The sequence below is a fragment of the Chanos chanos genome, chromosome 9 (assembly GCF_902362185.1).
Source record: "Chanos chanos chromosome 9, fChaCha1.1, whole genome shotgun sequence".
NCBI classification, from domain to species: Eukaryota; Metazoa; Chordata; class Actinopteri; order Gonorynchiformes; family Chanidae; genus Chanos; species Chanos chanos.
The window spans coordinates 7,926,173-7,943,504 of record NC_044503.1 but is presented as its reverse complement, the minus strand read 5'-3'; the positions used below and the strand labels follow the sequence as shown (position 1 = coordinate 7,943,504).

General features: G+C 41.3%; 1 protein-coding gene across 2 annotated transcripts in view; it reads left to right on the top strand.

Moving 5' to 3' along the window:
- Positions 1-1,680: 1,680 nt before the first annotated feature.
- Positions 1,681-17,332, top strand: part of nfic (nuclear factor I/C) — a 72,745-nt gene continuing 57,093 nt past the window's right edge. For both annotated transcript variants that reach the window (XM_030783759.1, XM_030783758.1), the window contains exon 1: positions 1,681-1,725. In XM_030783759.1, coding sequence (XP_030639619.1) covers positions 1,696-1,725 — 30 coding nt within the window. In that variant the 5' untranslated portion in view covers positions 1,681-1,695. The remainder of the gene's footprint in view (positions 1,726-17,332) is intronic.

Sequence of the window (17,332 nt, the reverse complement as noted above, 5' to 3'; positions counted from 1 at the left end):
TAGAGTTCTATAGGCACCCAATTTGTTTAGTGTCCTGATTTTAATTTTACACTGTTATAGCCCACCAACAAGTGGTTCTGTCACTACGCGACATTACAGATGTTTTGTGTTAATAGATTTCTGAACTAATATATTGGTTTGTCTGGGATCGCATAAAGGCATGCACATTTCACCTTAAATTTAAGGAAGTTAAAATAATTGCAAATTATGTTGAAACGCTGTTATATGCAATACTATTTTTAACTACTTTAACCACAATGAAAACTGACCTTAGCATCGTTATTACCACATTTACTGTATGTTTTAAGTCTGGTCGCACTTTTTTTTTGTTGCCAAGAGTGAAGGATCACCGTTAATTCTCCGATCAGCTATTTATGCGTGGTCATTACTAATAGGCCTCCGTATTTTAACACTCTTTTTTTTAAGCCGGTGTACTTGTTGCACTTGAGTTTGATGTTTTCCCCCGTGTGATCACTTCAGCAAAGTGAAACTTTGTAATGTGGTTTCTGTTCTGCATGGCCTTTACTGTAACCCACCCTTCACCTTAAGTGAATGTGTGACTATCTCTATAAGTGAAGGAAACCATGCATAAGTCTTGTATGCCACATAAACATACGCTAACCCATGCGCTGAGCTGCGTCCTAGGTTCGAGTGTCTTGGCTGAATAATCAGTAACTATCGGTAGTTTGTTAGCTTGCAGTTTGAAATAGAAGAGATGCAGTGCAAGTCTGAAACTTACGTTTTAAAGTGCACTCATTTTGGAATCAACATTTACGTAAGAAACTGGCGAAAGTTCACATTCGATGTTCTAACCAGATATTATGTTTTGTTCTTCTCACTTTTTTTTAAAAATATGTCTACTATCTGATAGATCTCAGTATAAAAGAACGTACTAATTCTGTTGGCTATGTGTCACCGATTTACTCATTCTGAGATACAAATGGTTGTGAAACAATAACTTACTGTTCTTAGTGAATGTAATTTATCATAAATGAGGACATAGGTGTACAAAGAGTGATGAAATTTCCACAGCCTAACTTCAGTCATTAAGTTTGTAACGCTTTGCGGTGCAATTAATTTGTCCCGAAAACGCGATACCAGCTCGCTCCGACGTTACCATACTCCAACAGGGATCAAAGAGGGAGGAAGGGAGGAGAGCGGTGTGCGCGCATGTGTGAAGCAGAGAAAGTCGTTTGGTAGTTTGTTTTTAACCATCCGTACATGCGCTGCACCTGAGCAACAGAAACTGAAGCAAATTACTTCTTCGTTTATTTCATGGACAGGGCGGATATTGCCGGACACTGGATATCGGGGTTACTGCTTCTTTAAGTTCTCTTTTTTTGGGATGGGCTATTTTCATAACGTCATTTCATTCCTCCCTCTTTTTCATTTTCTCTTTCTTTGATTCTCTCTCCCCCCATTTCCTAAATGGAACAGATTGCCCGACCCTCCACGTTTTCCAGTTTTCTCTGTTTTTATACAAACTTCTCAGTTTTACATTCCAGTATTTGTGCATTTTGCTTTTTCTGGTGTCTCATTCTTTTTGGAAGCCTGATACGTTAACGGACGTTGACTTGAAGTCAGATGTGACGATGGTGTTCATGATGATGATGATGATCATGATTAACTGTGAAAAATGATCCAGTAACTTGTCCATCTTTTTGCCACTTGCCAAGTCACACGTTCCTTTTCACCATGATGTATTCTCCTCTCTGTCTTACTCAGGTAAATAACCCGTTTACTTCTTTCATGCTGCCGAATTCTGACTGTGCGCCTGTGTTGACTGTACGTGGCTTCAGTGCAAGTATATGCAGACGAGATTTCAGTTTAGAAAAGGGCGGGCTAAGCGTTTGTGTAGTTCGCAGAGCGAGTTGGAAGTGCTCTTTCGCTGCAAGTTTTACGTGTTATTACCGCCTGTTCAGCGCATAGCTAAAGATTTTTTGTCGAAATATCTATTGTCGTGCTATGTCTGCAACTACGTTTCAGGAGAATTTTTCGATGAATTCGAACGATAGTCGGTTATTGAATTCATCCACTAAGTTGCAGATGGTGCGCAAGAAAACAAAATGTATGTGCCAATTTACACATAGATATAAAAAGTTTTTCTACGTGTCAAAATTACAGAGTGTAGATATAATATTTGGATTATTTAGCGGACAGGCTAGAACATTGGTTTGTCATTTGGAGTTAGTTCTGTAAATTTCTCTCTGGAAAGAAAATATTTTAACATTATTTAACCTTCCAATTGTCTTCTTTTATTTAGTCTTTAACTTGACAGAAAGTTGACGGGCCACCTTACACCTCGTAACATGTAATGGAGTTAATACATATTGAAGTCATACGTGTTCCTTTGAGCAAAATAGTTTAGAAGTTTTGTGTAGTGAAAAGCACTTTCAGATATTTCAAATCTCATAAATATGACTTCCCATGTAAGAACAGATAGAGTTATTTTTCACTTTACATTGGACGACTAAAGGCTTTAAACATGCTAAATGTGTTTCTGAAATATGGATAAATATGGAATAGTTGTATATCAATAGCTTATAATGTACATTCTCATTTTTTATATGTTTATTTTGGAAATTGGTTCTGTTAGCCCGATGTTTTGTTGATCAAGTAAATAACAGTAAAGGAAAAAGCAGCTATGAGTATTTAATGCATGTGTTAAAAGTGCACAGATAGGAAATCTGTTCAACAATCCCTCTCTAAAAACACAGTAGTTCACTATTACATTTTTCAGCAATGTGGAGCATATTATGTAAAAGTTGGTTAAGAATATTAACCAGTGATATGGTGTTATGTTGCTTTTTATGTTGATTTTTCGACTCTATACCAGTAAAATAATGTTTTTCTAAGCAAGATAAACCATTTTTTAAGACAAGTAAGTATTTTTGCTTTATCAGCACTAAAATGTTTACAGTGTATAATACGATTTGATTAAATAATAATTCTTATTACCGTGTGTCAGATGGCGGGATTAAAACTTGTGCAGAAGTGTGTGTGTGTGGTTTTTTAAGGTCGACTCCTTGCAGAGATGACCTGTGCTCTATATTGGCATGAATCAGGGAGAGAAATTTTAGTTTGCTGAAATAGCTAGTTTTACCTTACCTCTGATGAAACACATTCTGAAATGCAACGTGTATTAGTGTCTTTTTAAAAGTTCAGTGCCTCTTGTTTAAAGCTCTTTTTCTGGGGGAAAGAGAAAAAAAGAAAAACAGAAAACTTTCAAATGGCTACAGACTGAAAACAGTCAAGTTTGTAGATAGATTCAGGGCAAAAAGGAACGCTTGAAAATATTTAGTAAACATTCTACTTATTCATCTGTTGTGTAACAAGTTCCTTTTTGTTTTTCCAATGCCATGTGTTGAATGCACTGTATATCCTGCTCCTGAGTTATGAGTCATTTTAGGGAGAATATTGTATTTGTTATTTTCAGCTGTTTATAAAGTTGACTGTTTCTGAAGTGCTGTAGCAAAATATTGCCTCTGCGCTGTGAATTTACACCAAATATTTATTCCGAATTCAGCTTGAATGTCAATTTGGGATACTGGTTGCTAACAGTTGTTAAGCTGGACGCCCAAAGGTAGCTGAATGCCCTAGATATCGCGTGAAATAAAATTATAAAGATGATCCCGGCACCCTTCTACTGATTTCACTTAACCTTATTCAATGGCTAGGAATTTGGCCATTATATGGGTCATGTTCTTTTGTGATGTATTTTTAAGTAAGGTTTTGGCTTGAGGATTTGGGACAGAAAGTCCGACAGTGAATACGGTCTTAGTGTAGTCCCTGTGTATAAGTACGGAGAAGAACCAAACAAGCTGCGAAACTCATCTTTAAATATTCGAATTTGTTAGCAACTAATTTTCCAGAGAGCCACCTTTCAACGCTGGCAATGCATCTAAGCTCTCTTTTACAATTTGCAGATTTTTTTTTTTTTTTTTTGGTAGTATCCGATCAACCTTTTTTTGTGTGTGTGTTGAAACTTATTTTTTCCTAGTCTTCTATCTACTTTTTAAACCAGCTCATTCTGTATGAATGGTGTAATATACTATGATGCATTTCTGAGCTCATTCAAAAGTGTCTCATTCTCATTTTAACAACTGCGACCTAAAACAACTAGGAAAAAAAAAATATCTAAAGTTTGCTCCCTCTGTAACTGCGCAATTAAAATCAAATGTAATCTTGAGAGAGAGAGAGAGAGAAAGTGAGAGAGAGACAGAGAGAGAGAAGGAGAGAGAGAGAGCTGTGAACATTATTTTGATGGAGGACTTGCAATATTAATCCAGAGTTGCACTACGCACTGAATGTAATTCTTGCTTTGAGTTCTTAGGACTGTAGACCAGCTGTGTTCTCCATTGAGGAGCATTGTTTCTGTTCCTTCTGAGGTCTCTCCTGTATTTTAATGTTGTGGCGGCGGACTGGGTTGGGATCGAGGTAGTAAGGCTTGGCCGTGTAGAACTGTGCTCAGACTGAAGGGAGGTACTGGCCGCAGCCCGGGTGAGTGTGTTGGGCAGAGAGAGAGGGAGAGAGAGAGAGCAGGAGCAGGCAGGGCGTGTGCCAGAATCCACCGCAGCTCTGCTGGCATCCTGAAAGGCCCCTGTGTCGTGCCCGTTCGACAGGACTGTTTCTCACACAAGTGCTTTAAGCTTATTTCACACTCACCGTGCCAAGTCTGCCTTCACTAAAACACGTACAAATGAAACCATTGAAGTATCGAGGCTCTATTTAAAAAAAAAAAAAAAAACTTTGAAAAGTGCAGGTATATGTTTAAGACAGACAGAGTGACTTTAACATGCGTTAAAGCCAGAAAGCAGTGTTTTTTTCTTTCTTTCTTTCTTTCTTTTTTAAACCCAAAAGTTCTGTATATCTTACGAAAATAAGCACTTCGCCGATGGTTGCTCTCGTCTGTTTTATTTCAATTTTTAGAATATTTACCAGTGTTAGTTCTGGAGGTTTTAAACGCCGCGTGTTAGTTTAGCAGAGAAGGGATATTGAATCTCGTAGCTAGGACTGCAGGATCACACACTGCTGATGTCCCCCGATTCGGTCAAAATTATATGCGCCGAAATCTTTACACCAAATCTGAGCTCAAAAGGCAATGAAAGAGCTTTTAATGTTTTAAAAGGAAGCAATAAATACAAATGGGGGAATCAGGGTATGATACAGTTGTATCAGCAGTATACTGCTGGATATGCAATTACAGTGTTTTAATTACGTTATCATATTTTGGGGGATTAAATATGTGAATTGACAGTTGTAAAGTGCCATATTACCGATTCTGGTGACATTACTTCTGTTTGTTTGTTTGTTTGTTTGCCTTGTTGCTATTTTTTCTGAACTGTTTTTGTGATCAAATGAAGTTCACTTTAAATAGCTTTATGGACCTGCAAGTTTCTATCTGCAGTTCTGTTGAATTTCAGTTTGAGAGCCAGCGCTGTTTGGAAATCTCAGCACATCCAGTGTGTGTGAAGCATGCTTGCCAATGTGCTCTGGTATCTGTTTGAAATGTGGGAGTCTAAGTTCTCCAACACTGGCAGTTAGCTATTCTGCCCCCATTTCTCATCGATTCATTCTGTTAGAGCTGCAATTAGTCCCCCACAGGAGAGCCCAGCACTGGGCCCGAGACGCACTCCGGCTGCCAAAATATTTTACCATCCAAAACTTCGCCTACAGAGCGAAAGGTTTCGTCGCTTTATTTTTCCTTCTTTCTTTTTAATGCAACATATGTGAAATTTAAGCTCTTTCTGATAACCATCATGTCTCTTATGTGCATTAATGAGCCTTCTCTTTCCCAACTGTACTTACATCTTTTTTTTCTCTCTCTCTCTCTCTCTTTCTCTCTCTCTTTCTCTCTCTCTCTCTCTCTCTCTCTCTGCAGAAACTTTTCCTAATGCACTTTTCACATTAGTTGTACGTGTGCAGGCTTCACGCCATTGCAAAGACAGACACAGAAGTTTTTAGAGGTCTGCTCTCTTTACTGTCGGCCAAAGCAAAGTTATGTTCGTTCGGCTCCACAAACCAAACGGATGGCTAAACTGTTCGTCTAAATAGGAGCCACTTTAATTAATTCTGAAAAGTTCTCCACCCCTCTCCATAGTTGGCCACATTGTGTTTGAAGTGCCGCCAGCGGACTCTCAGACCCCCCCCAACGCCCCCCCCCCCCCCCCCCCCCCCCCCCCCTCCGGTCATCAGAATCCCCCTGCTGAGTATTCCACTGGTCCTGCTCTGAAGCCACCATGACTGGGGCTTGGGGGTTGGGAAACGTTTGCTCACTTGGTCCTCAGAGCAATGCGTGCCCCATTTTTTTTTTTTTTTTCGTGCGACGGGCCCTGAGTGGCACAACCATGGAACGACCGGGTCCCTGCCGCCATGTTCCCAACGATAAAATCCCCCCCCCCCCCCCCTCCATGCCAGTCAACATATTTTGATTACTGGCTTCTCCTGAGTGTTAAAGCCTAGCTAACATGTCTTGTGAACTTTTTTTTTTTTTTTTAAAGAAATCACTGATTTATTTATGTCAGGAAGTTGGGGGGGAAAAAAAAAAGAACGAGGACACGTCCTAAGTAGAGCTCCATCTTTCATGTGTTGGTCCCAGTGACAGCCTGATTGTCATGGGAGGGAAGGAGGGAGGGGCGGTTGCCCGGCTGGAGGGGGGCGGCGGGGGGGGGTGGTCTGGGGGGGGGGGGGGGGGGGGGGGGGGGGGGGTACATGAAAAAAGTGGCCCACAGTTATAAAAGCCGGTACACTTGGCATGAGTGGAGGACTCCATGTGGTCATTCTCGCAGATGTCTGTGGAAGGTTGGCTGCATTTCATATCACACCCAAGCTCCTCAGCAGGGAGAATGGTGAGCATTCCTAAATATTTACTTTATAAAAGTCTTGTTTAAATTCCACCTGAATATGCAGACTCTCTGTCCGCATCTGTGCCAAAGGATTAGAGGAGGAGACCTTTTTTTTTTTTTTTTTGGGACGCTTTTTTTTTTTTTTTTTTCGAGTACATTCAGAACGACGCGGTTGAATTCGTTACAGAACGACTCTCAAGAGTTTTACGTTTGAAATGATGCTTAAAGTGAATTACTTGGCCCGCAGCACGGTCTGAACAAATATATGAAGTCATTTGCTTTTTTTTTTTTTTTTTTTCCTTTCCTGATCTGGAAGCACTTACAATGTGCATCGCTTGTCACACTCTTTACGACGCTTTTTGATTTTTTTTTTTTTGTCATTTTATAACTCTGTACATTTAGGTTGCGCCACGTTAAAAGTGGACCGGTCGCGGGTCCGCGGAAAGAAAGCGGACCTCGGACGTCGGGCTGCTGTCTCAGTCAGTAGTAGGGTCATTGTGAGGAGAACCTCTGCTTTTCTGGCAATGCAGATTCTGCTGGAAAGGCTTTCAGAAAAGTTCCAACTGGAAAGCAATCAAAAAACATTCTGCTGTCGTGGCGCAGTGCGATGTTTATTTAAAAAGGTCTGTAAATCTACCTTTGCTCCTCCGTGGGCCAAGCATCCCTCCTGTTTATCCTAAGATTAACCTCACACCGATTTCACCATTCTTACCATTGCCACTCTACTGATATACCGCCGAGATGCGAGGAGGGTAGAATGAATTGTCTGTGAGCTCAGAAATTTTTTTTTTTTTCGTAGAATCTTATCTAACGTAGTAGGTTATTTGATTCACTTCTTTCACAAATTTGCGTAAATACTTTTTGATGATTAAATGTGAGAGCTGGTTTCTGACTGTACTGCAAAACGGTTGAACGGATCTCTGCCAGTAGAGGGATAGCTCCCCTCCTGCCGCCGACTCTCTCTGGATTGTGAGGTGCTCTCTCTGATTGTCTGGCCTCTCTCAAGTCTGTCTTACAAACTGACCACAACTGCCTGGCCTCCGTTTGAAATGGATTCCTTTTTGTGTGTGTGTGTGTGTGTGTGTCTGTGTGCGAGCGAGTGAGAGAGTGTGTGTGTGATCGACACAAAATGGGGAGAAAAGCAATAGTTGGTCTCTTCGATTCCATCTCAGTTGTGCACAAAAAAAAAAAAAATGTTGCCAGAATCAGACGGCCTTTCAGATGAGCTCAGTGCATGTGCCTCGTAGGGGTTTGAGTTTCAATGAGGATGTGTTGGTTCCTACTATAGAAAATGTCGATTTGTTCAGTTGCAAATTGCCTCAACAGGCAAATACCGGACCGCTGTAGTTAAGTCTGGAAAGAAAAAAAAAATCACGCTGCGTTGATACAAATGGTTTGTCCTTACCTTCGCTGTGTTTGAACGCTAAAGGCAGTCCTGAGTAAATTAGTGGGTAACATCTTAACACACAACCAAGCGGCGCTTACTGATATTAAGCCCGTAACTGTGTGATCTGTTAAAGAACTAAGACATATGTTTGGCTATATTTCAGACAAAACTTAATTAAAAGAGAATGGAGTCTATTACTCTAGTGTGAAGTCAATGTATTGCATGTTGTGGCTGAGAACTGGTCCACTTTCACTGTTTATCTGGAATCCAGCTGAGCCTCTGCCAGATCCATGTGGTGTAATGAAACTCCGGTACTGCAAAGATAAGCGATTGGTCCCCCCCTTTTTTTTTTTTTCTTTTTTTTTTTTCACCACCGCTACAGAGTAGCGGCCCGGGACCAGAGAGACTTTTCTCAGAGCGGACATGAATTTTTGCTTGAGGGCATGTCTTCATGAAAGAGAGATCCTGTTCATCATATTGTCCCTCTCCTAGTGCACAAGACTGTTGTACCATATTCTCCACTGGGTTGACTCTAGTTACTGCAAAGAGCCCTGACCAATATTTTGCACCTCTGTGAGAATAAGGGAAAAGTTTCAAGGGGAAAATGTTGATATTTATGATGACAATGACGATGATGACGATGGCGATGATGTTAATGGAAAGGATGAGTTTCATTTAATTAGTTATCAGTGTGTTGTGCATTGAATAGGTTATTTAAATTTATGATGGCAAAGTGCACGCACGCACGCACGCACACACACGCGCACACACACACACACACACACACACCTACATACAGTCTATTCAGCGAACGTTTTAACTGAAATCCCCACGGCAACATAAATGTAAAGGGCGCTAGGTAGAACACTCTCTCTTTGAAAGTTATACAAACAGAATTCACACAGTTCTGCTGATGTACTGTTGGATTTCACCTGCATTGTTCATTGTTTAGCTGACATGCTGTTTGAGTAATGGCTCTTCTCTATGATAAAGTTCTGTTTGTTTTTTGTTTTTTTTTTTAGGAACTTCAAATATGTCCAACCTGTAGCATAACTGCGGTCACAATTACTCTCGTGTCTCTCGAGTTTGTCATGAACCTGGTTTGCAGTTTTGTTTTGTTTTGGGTTTTTTTTCCCTCACATGGAAAACGACGTTACATTTTTCTGGGTTACAGTCATTTGATTTGATTAATGAACTGGGTATCAGTAAGGTCCCCCCCCCCCCCCCCCCATGGGCAAAATGCTGTATGAAAATGATATTTTTCTTCTATTGAATCATAACATAAAGAAAACTGGCCTTTGGAGATGAAAGGCACCATGTCGCCACGTTATCATTAAGACTTTGTACTGCTGGAACTGACTTTTATAACCGTTTCCAAATCAACGTTTAACTCTTCACGTGTTTTTTCCAAATCTACCAAAAACATTTTCACAGCTTATGTTAGACAGTTAAAAACCACTGGTTGGTTTAACGCTAGTTGTCTATAACCGCTGTCATTCTCTAAGGGGAGACGGTGAGGAGTATCGCGTAATAAATCACTGTCAACACCGAAACTGCTCTTAATGCAGAGATACAGAGGAAGTGTGGAGGTGGGGGACACCCATGGGGAGAGTCTCTGGCTCCGTTCTCCCGGCCCTGGACAGGGCTTTGCCTTTGGCCTGAAATCTCTCCGCGAGGCACTCGTCCCAGACATGAGATGAATGCATCTTTGACCTTCGTCTCCAAAACAAAGAAATATAAAAGTCAAATCAAAAGTAAATTATATGCTGGGTTTTTTTTTTTTTTTTGTTGGTTTTTTTTTTTTTTGCATCATGAGAGATGTGGCAATATTGATTTTTTTTTTTATTATTATTATTATTTCGATAAAGTGACCAACGCGTTTGTTTTGAGTCAAAAATGAATATGGTAGATGAATTGTTACAGTCACATGGGAGCTCCATTTATTCGTTATTGCTGGCATGTTATTCAACTTGCTGAAAAGCGTATAAATGGAGTGACTAGCATTTAGCAGTGACTCCTAATACCTAAAGTAGAATCTTTTGTAGAATCTTTTCCCCCCACCGCGGGACGCCGTTACTCCTCTGTGTGTCAGCTCGTCAAACAAGCTGTGCTGAGGTGAGATGCAAGAATACTCATGCGGGACAGACACCTGTAGCATGGCTGGAGGCGTCCAAGGCTCCGCTCTGCCTATGGGAACCAACCATGTTCGGCGACCTCGCTCTCTCTCTCCCTCTCCCTCACTCACTCCCTCTTTCTTTTGTTGACTTCATTTCATTTTTTTTTTTTTTCGTCGCACAATTCATTCGTGGTCCTCCCATCCCCCCAGTGCGAAGCGTAGGAAAGCCCTCTGACTGAACACAGTGCGTCTATTCATCAGCGCTTTTCTTTATGGTTAGAGCTTTAAGAGCATCCTGCCCCCCCCCTCCTCCTCTTTACTCAGATGACACTGACAGTGTATGCTCTTTCGTTAGTCTTCTTGTGCTGTCACGCACCGGCACAAATCGGCGGGCTCGAGAAGTGTCAGGATTGAAAGGCGAGGATAGTGGCTGCAGGCCGCAAAGGTGTGTGTGTGTGTGTGTGTGTGTGTGTGTGTGCGTGTGCGTGTTTATGTTTTTGTGCAGACTGTGTGTGTGCGTGTGTGTGTTTGTGTAGACTCTGTGTGTGTGTGTGTGTGTGTGTCTACATATGCTGTATGTGTGTGTGTGTGTGTGTGTGTGTGTACATATGCTGTATGTGTATGAACATTGTGAGTGTGTGTGTGTGTGTGTGTGTGTGTGTGTGTGCGCACGCGTATACATATGCTGTATGTGTATGAACACTGTGAGTACGTGTGTGTGTGTGTGTGTGTACTGTGCTACAGGCCCAGACAGGGATCTCTGTGAATTAGGATCTGAGCCAAAGAGCGCTGTGCTGAGAACGGAGGAGGACACGTCAACGCTTGGCTGTGACCTAATATGACTCTGGAGCGCAGCTCTGCAGAAATAGGCCAGAGGAATTGCTTCACAGTTCCACCACTGATAGGCATCTTCACTGTTGGTCTTCAGTCAGTAGATACTGTAATTTAATGACCGTTTGTTAATCTGTTTTCCATGGCTGTGGGTTACGCCTTTCCTCACTCTGTTAGTCTATGCTCATAGATTTTCTTTTTGACATAGCAATACTGTGTTAATAACTCCTCAAGACTTTTGTAGGTCATAGCATACTTGAAACAAACACGTTTAAAAATGTTCTAAGTTATCTGATTTTGGAACCCATGGATGAAACAGTTTTTTTTTTTTTTTATGACTTTACAACCCATTGCAGAGTCAAAGGGATTTCATGACTAAGAAATAAACGTTTGCACTGTCCTTATCTCTGGTATGGGGTATATGAGTAGCTGCGATGTCTAAATTGCCTTTTAAAGAAAACTGTAATTACTCTCATTCATATTTTACGCATCAGGAAACTGCCAACTTTTTTTTTTGCTTACAAAGGTAACTCTGGGAGGTCACACAGAGGAGGTGACACATCTTTGTAAATTCCAAAATTTTACAGTGTTGTTTAAAAAAATGCCGTTGGGATTTTCCCAGATTTACCATACCTTCCAAACGTCTCACCGAGCCTTTTCTCAGCGTCTTCCATTAACGCACTCGTCTGAGGGTATTTTACCCTCCTCCAGAAAACACATTCAGAATTTAAAGAACAGGATTTGTTCAAACCTATGAGTGGGGACTCTGTCATAGCACGTCGGGGATTTAGAGAGATTAGCTGGCTAAGGGGTTATGTAATTGAATGTAACTGTCAGGAGAAAGCAGAGAGGGACATCATCGTTATCCTGTCTTCTCCGCTCGAAGGCTTCGCCGTTCTTAAGTCGGGACTTCTCAACAAAGATTTTTTTTTTTCCTTTTGCAGACGAACTGTCCCCCCTTACTTCTGGCAGAGATTTTAAGCTGAGGCTGTTCCTATCTGGGTCAGCTTTCATGGACTTTGAGTTACACTTGAGTTGCAGTTGCAGATGAATAAACAGCACATAATTGTTGTAAGCTGACAGAGATGGGTCTTTATCGGTATTCAGATTCAATTCACCACCCAGAAATTACAGAGAAGCTGAACATTTTGACATACATTAACGAGCGATGCTCTTCTGTAAAATGAGCTTTCTTCAGAACAGACTAATGAGAAGCACAAGCCGCAGTGCCAACAATTAGCTGTCGTCAGACAACACGGATTACGTTTACGAACTTCATTGTAGACGATGAACGAGTAATTGGTGAAGGATTTGGGCGATTGCCGCTACCTGTTCTCCCAGGACGACCGTCAACAGCACAGCAAATCGTAAAATGGGAGATGTCTCTTGCAGATTATGACTTTCTGTAATTTTCTTTCATAGTCCCATAGCTATTGTTTCTCTACAAACTGTGATTTCTGTTGAAAACATGAATGAATGAGTGATTTGTCTCTCCTAGTGATTTTAACATCATATCTATATTGTTTTAGCAGTTACAGAACATCAAAGCTGCAAAATGTACTAATTCTGATGCCGATGCTTTGAGTAAACCACTCAAAACAGAAATATCATCAACTTCCAATCGCTCATCTTCTTCATGACTAACAACCTCGAATCATTTCTCTTCCTTTTTAATCAGGTTTGTCTTTAAATGTGATTCATAATGTAGTTAGAAGACCCCGTGACATTTCAATGGGGAAACGAGGTGAGAGATTTTTGAGCTTTGTGTGAAATAAAAAGGATTAATTTCAAGAACACGTTAATACTTTAGTCATCAGCCAGATTTAAGACCGTTCATCACTTTAATTGAGCCACGTTTGAATGCCCGGTTGTGTATCACACAAATTAATTCGGTAAATTAATTCCGCCTCCCTATGAGAGATGACAAAAATCATGAGAAACGCGTGATTTAACCCCTTTCGAAAAACGGAATTACTAAACTGGGGCGGATGAGAACCAACTAGTTCTGAAATTCAGTTCTGACTGCTGAATAATTGAAAAGCTCCATATCCTCATCTTTTTGGACGAATAAATTATTCATCCCATTTGAAAGTAGATTTAATTTGATTTGGGCTTCTCTGCTTTTTTTTTTTTTTTGTCCCCTGGCAGAGAGAAAGTAGCAGAGAGAGGAGGAGACCTAGTTCATTTCTCAAGGATTCTCCAGGATTAGAACTGGTTTGTTAGAGTCAAGACCCAATTCAATTAAAGCCCTGATGTAATTAAGCTAGCAGAGATGCAGGCATAGAGTTACTGTTTGTCTTGGTCAACACTGAACCATGTGGAGGGAAACACAGAGGCCTCCGGCTCTCATCGCCCATCTTTTAATTAGCCGCTTGTGGGACTTGAGCTTTGTACCTGTTTTTCCCCAACTCAGATTGTTTCTTTGCTGTTATTTATAACAATGCACATCAAATCTCTAAAGACTGAAGGCACCAGACTGCCATGTTTCCATGTTCCTCAGATAATCCTCCCTTATGCTGACAACAGTAAACGTTAGCCAGCAGCTGGGAAGGCGTTTATGGAACTCAAGCTGCGTTCTGACTGACACGCAAAGTATTGTCGGTTAAAGACGGTTTGATAAAGGCCTTCCGGCGGCGCTGCGCGATCTTCTCGATCAGATCAGATTGATCGGCCTTCCGTGACAAGATCCGTCACGTCCCACATCCTCACAGTGAGGATGGCCACATCTCATGACAGAAAAACCTAACAAATAACAACAACAACGACATAAAAATCGGATACATTAAACTCTTTCATACGAATTTGTTTTAATTGAATTACGCTGCTCATGTTCAGCTCAGTGTAATTTGATTTTGTTGCGTCATCATGCAAACAGGTTCTGACTCTTGCATGATTTTGTACTGTCTGCATGTTTGATAAGCAGATATTATTACAGTGGCACAAAGCAGAGTTTTTTTTTTTTTGCTGTTAGTCTAATGCTTGTCTGTAGATTTTGCATCCAAGACGAGGCTGTTAGATGCTGCACATGTAGATACTTCTGTCTTTATTTCCTCCAAAAGCGTCCAGCGGACACGACCATTGGGCGGAATCCAGAAACAGAGGGCTGGTTTACCACTACCTTTGTACTTTTCAGCAAAACCAATTACACGGATAGCGACTGGTCAACATATTATGTCATGAGCTGATTAGGTCGTTCTGTCGGTCTTGCGCAAGCAAACGATGTTCAGATGTACTGAACGCTAAATCTGGTTCTTAGTTGGCTTTGCTCTTTGTAATCAAAATCACTCTCGGAAACACTGTTTTCTGTGCTTAACTTTCATTACTGTTTTGGCGGGGGGGGGGGGGGGGGGGGGGGGGTACCTTGGGGTAGATACTGTTTCACGTGCTTCTAAATGAATTACTGGCCTAAAGGGATCCTGAATGCCAGTATAGCCTTGCACACTACAATGCAATCAAATCTGCCTTTGAGGAAAAAAAAAAAGAGGAGTATCATCACATGGAAACGGCTGCCCAGCGCGGACACATTGCCTTCGCAAACCTCTGATTTGCTTGTGTTCGGATTTTGGGGGGAGGGGATTAAGGTTAGATGTCAGTAACAGAGTTGACTGTCACTGTATCAAAGCTTATATCAAAGCCTAGGCTATCAGCATGATTGAAAAGACAAAAGCCTGCAAATCAGTCAAGCTTGATAGACGGTGTTTAACGGAGATTAGTCCAAACAGATCGAGGTAGTTTTCAAAAAATAAATAAATAAATAAATAAATAAAAGGATGCGCTCTCTGGAAACGCAATATCAAAAATTAACGTAGATCTTTTTGTTTTTGTTTTTTTTGCCATTTCCTTTTTTTTTTTTTTTTTTTTAAGGTCTGTTTTTGTTTGTTTGTGTTGTGACCATACGCTCTAAATCCACTTTCACATTTTGTGGTTGTATGTAAGCGAGATGGAGTGTTTGTGTGTGTGTGTGTGTGTGTGTGTGTGTGCGCGCGTGCGTGTTTGTGCCTGTGTGTGTGTGTGTGTGTGTGTGTGTGTGTGTGTGCTTGGTAGGGGGTGAGTTGAGGTAACAGCTTTGATAGCCCTCATTTTCACATGGGAAGAGATGACGAGTTTGCATGCTCTTTGGCTCCACAGCGCTCTGTTTTGTGACAGTTATTGATGGACTCTTCCACTCTGGGATCTAGACTTGCCTCCAGCTGTTGTTTAATGAAGGGACTGCTTTATATATTTTCATTTTGTAAGAGCAACTTTGAATGCATGGATTGTAATCTATGTTGTAGATAAAGCCAGTATGCAATAATCTGTGTTATTTCATTATGGGTGTATCTAGCAGATACAATCAGTTACAAGTTCATTTTCGATAGGCCTGTGAATTAATGTTTTGTCAGCTCTGTAGTTAATGTTTTGTCAGCAGTCACATAGAATTGAGAATGAAGCAGAAGAGACAACAGGCTGTATACATTCATTCACATTCCTTTAGCACAGTGATTATAAAATACTACTGTTGCGTTACTATATGTAGCCAGCCCTGATCTTCTTAAGCCAGATGGCATATTACAGATCATAAACATGTCTGTAATGGATGTACGTGATGGATGTCATATGGCAGTTAAGTGTGTAAAATTAGGAGTTGTCTTTCTGCCATGGGGTCGCACTGCGAGAGTGCGTGCCCTCAGAAACCGTCTGATTCCGCGGGGGGGGGGGTCGCAAACTTTGTGACCCGTGCCCATTGAGAATGAGCGAGAGGCATGAAACCCCCGGCTTAAGAGAGGCGCTCGCGAGGAGGTCGCGGCAGTGCCTTTTAATTCGGCGTCTGACTCCCTTTTTTGCGGAAGGATTCGGGGGAAAGATTGAGCTCATGCGCTGGGGTGGCCAGACAATCCTTCTAATCCCTCATTATGGACGGCCATTGTCCTCGCATGCAAAGGTCAGCGCTCAAGTGGTCGCTTGGCGTTTTCAAAAACAACACCACCGCTTTCGATTCCGCCCCGAACGTTTCGAAGGGGGGAATTCGTCGTTTCTCCGGGCTAAGGCCTTCTCCGCGATAATCGTCTCGCCCGCCGACCGCCCCCCCCGCCGCTCGTGTCTTCGCGCGTCCCCCCGCGAAAACGTTCAATCGCTACTTCAGAAAGATCTCTTCAGCCGTTAGACCGAGCTTTTAAAACCGCGCGGAGGAAAATAATTTAAAACAAAAAAACAAAAACCAAACATACAATACGCGCGTATCAAACAGAAAGAAAGAGTTCTAGACTGCGTTGGTGTGGAAGTCATCGATTTGAGACAAGCAGCTCTTCTATCTGTTTCCTGTTGTACTGCATCAATCGATAGAGCAAATGCAGAGCCACTGATGTTTCGCAGGGCTTTTTTTTTTTGGCTTGCACCTGTGGTATGAAGTATTAAGCTGGTGAGATTTTGTGGTAGTTACTGCTTGACTGGCTTCCACAGAAAAGAGGAATGATGTGTGACGTATTATTTAAAGAATTTCTACAAAAAAAAAATTTTTTTTAAAAATTGTTGTACTCATGTCGAAAAAAGCTGCTGATGATGACGGAGGACAGGCAGTAAATGTGACATTATAAAGGATGACAAAAGCCGTGAAGTAACATCTTTTAATCTTGAGTCATGTACTTTAAGCAGCACTTTAAGGCATATCAGGAAATTCCACCGCTACCTGCATCTCTCTCTCTCTCTCTCTCTCTCTCTCTCTCTCTCTCTCTCGGTCTCTCTCTTCCTATGTGCCTTTTGTGTGTCAAAGTTCTCTGAAGTGAAAATAAGAGCAGAAATGACAAAAAAAGCGTCAAGTTTCACATTTCCAAGAAAAGTCTACTTGTGTGGGGTTTCGTCTTGCATCAGCAGTGCTGCCGTGTGTTGTAGTGTTTGCGTGGGTCGACTGTGATGCGTTTGACACCTCCCTCATTGTCAGATGTGTCATTTTCAGTCTGTCATCACACAACTTCATAAGTCATTTAGAGACTTGGAACATGCTGATGATCTCACTGTTGGCAACACACTGTGCTCTATGACAAAACCAGACTGGTAATAGTCTACAGCATCAGTAATAAATGTTACTTTTTAAACTTTCGGTTTAAATGCATCTTAACAATGGGCTGTTTTTTTTTGTTTTTTTTTTCGCCTCTTTTGGTTCAAAAACATCTCATA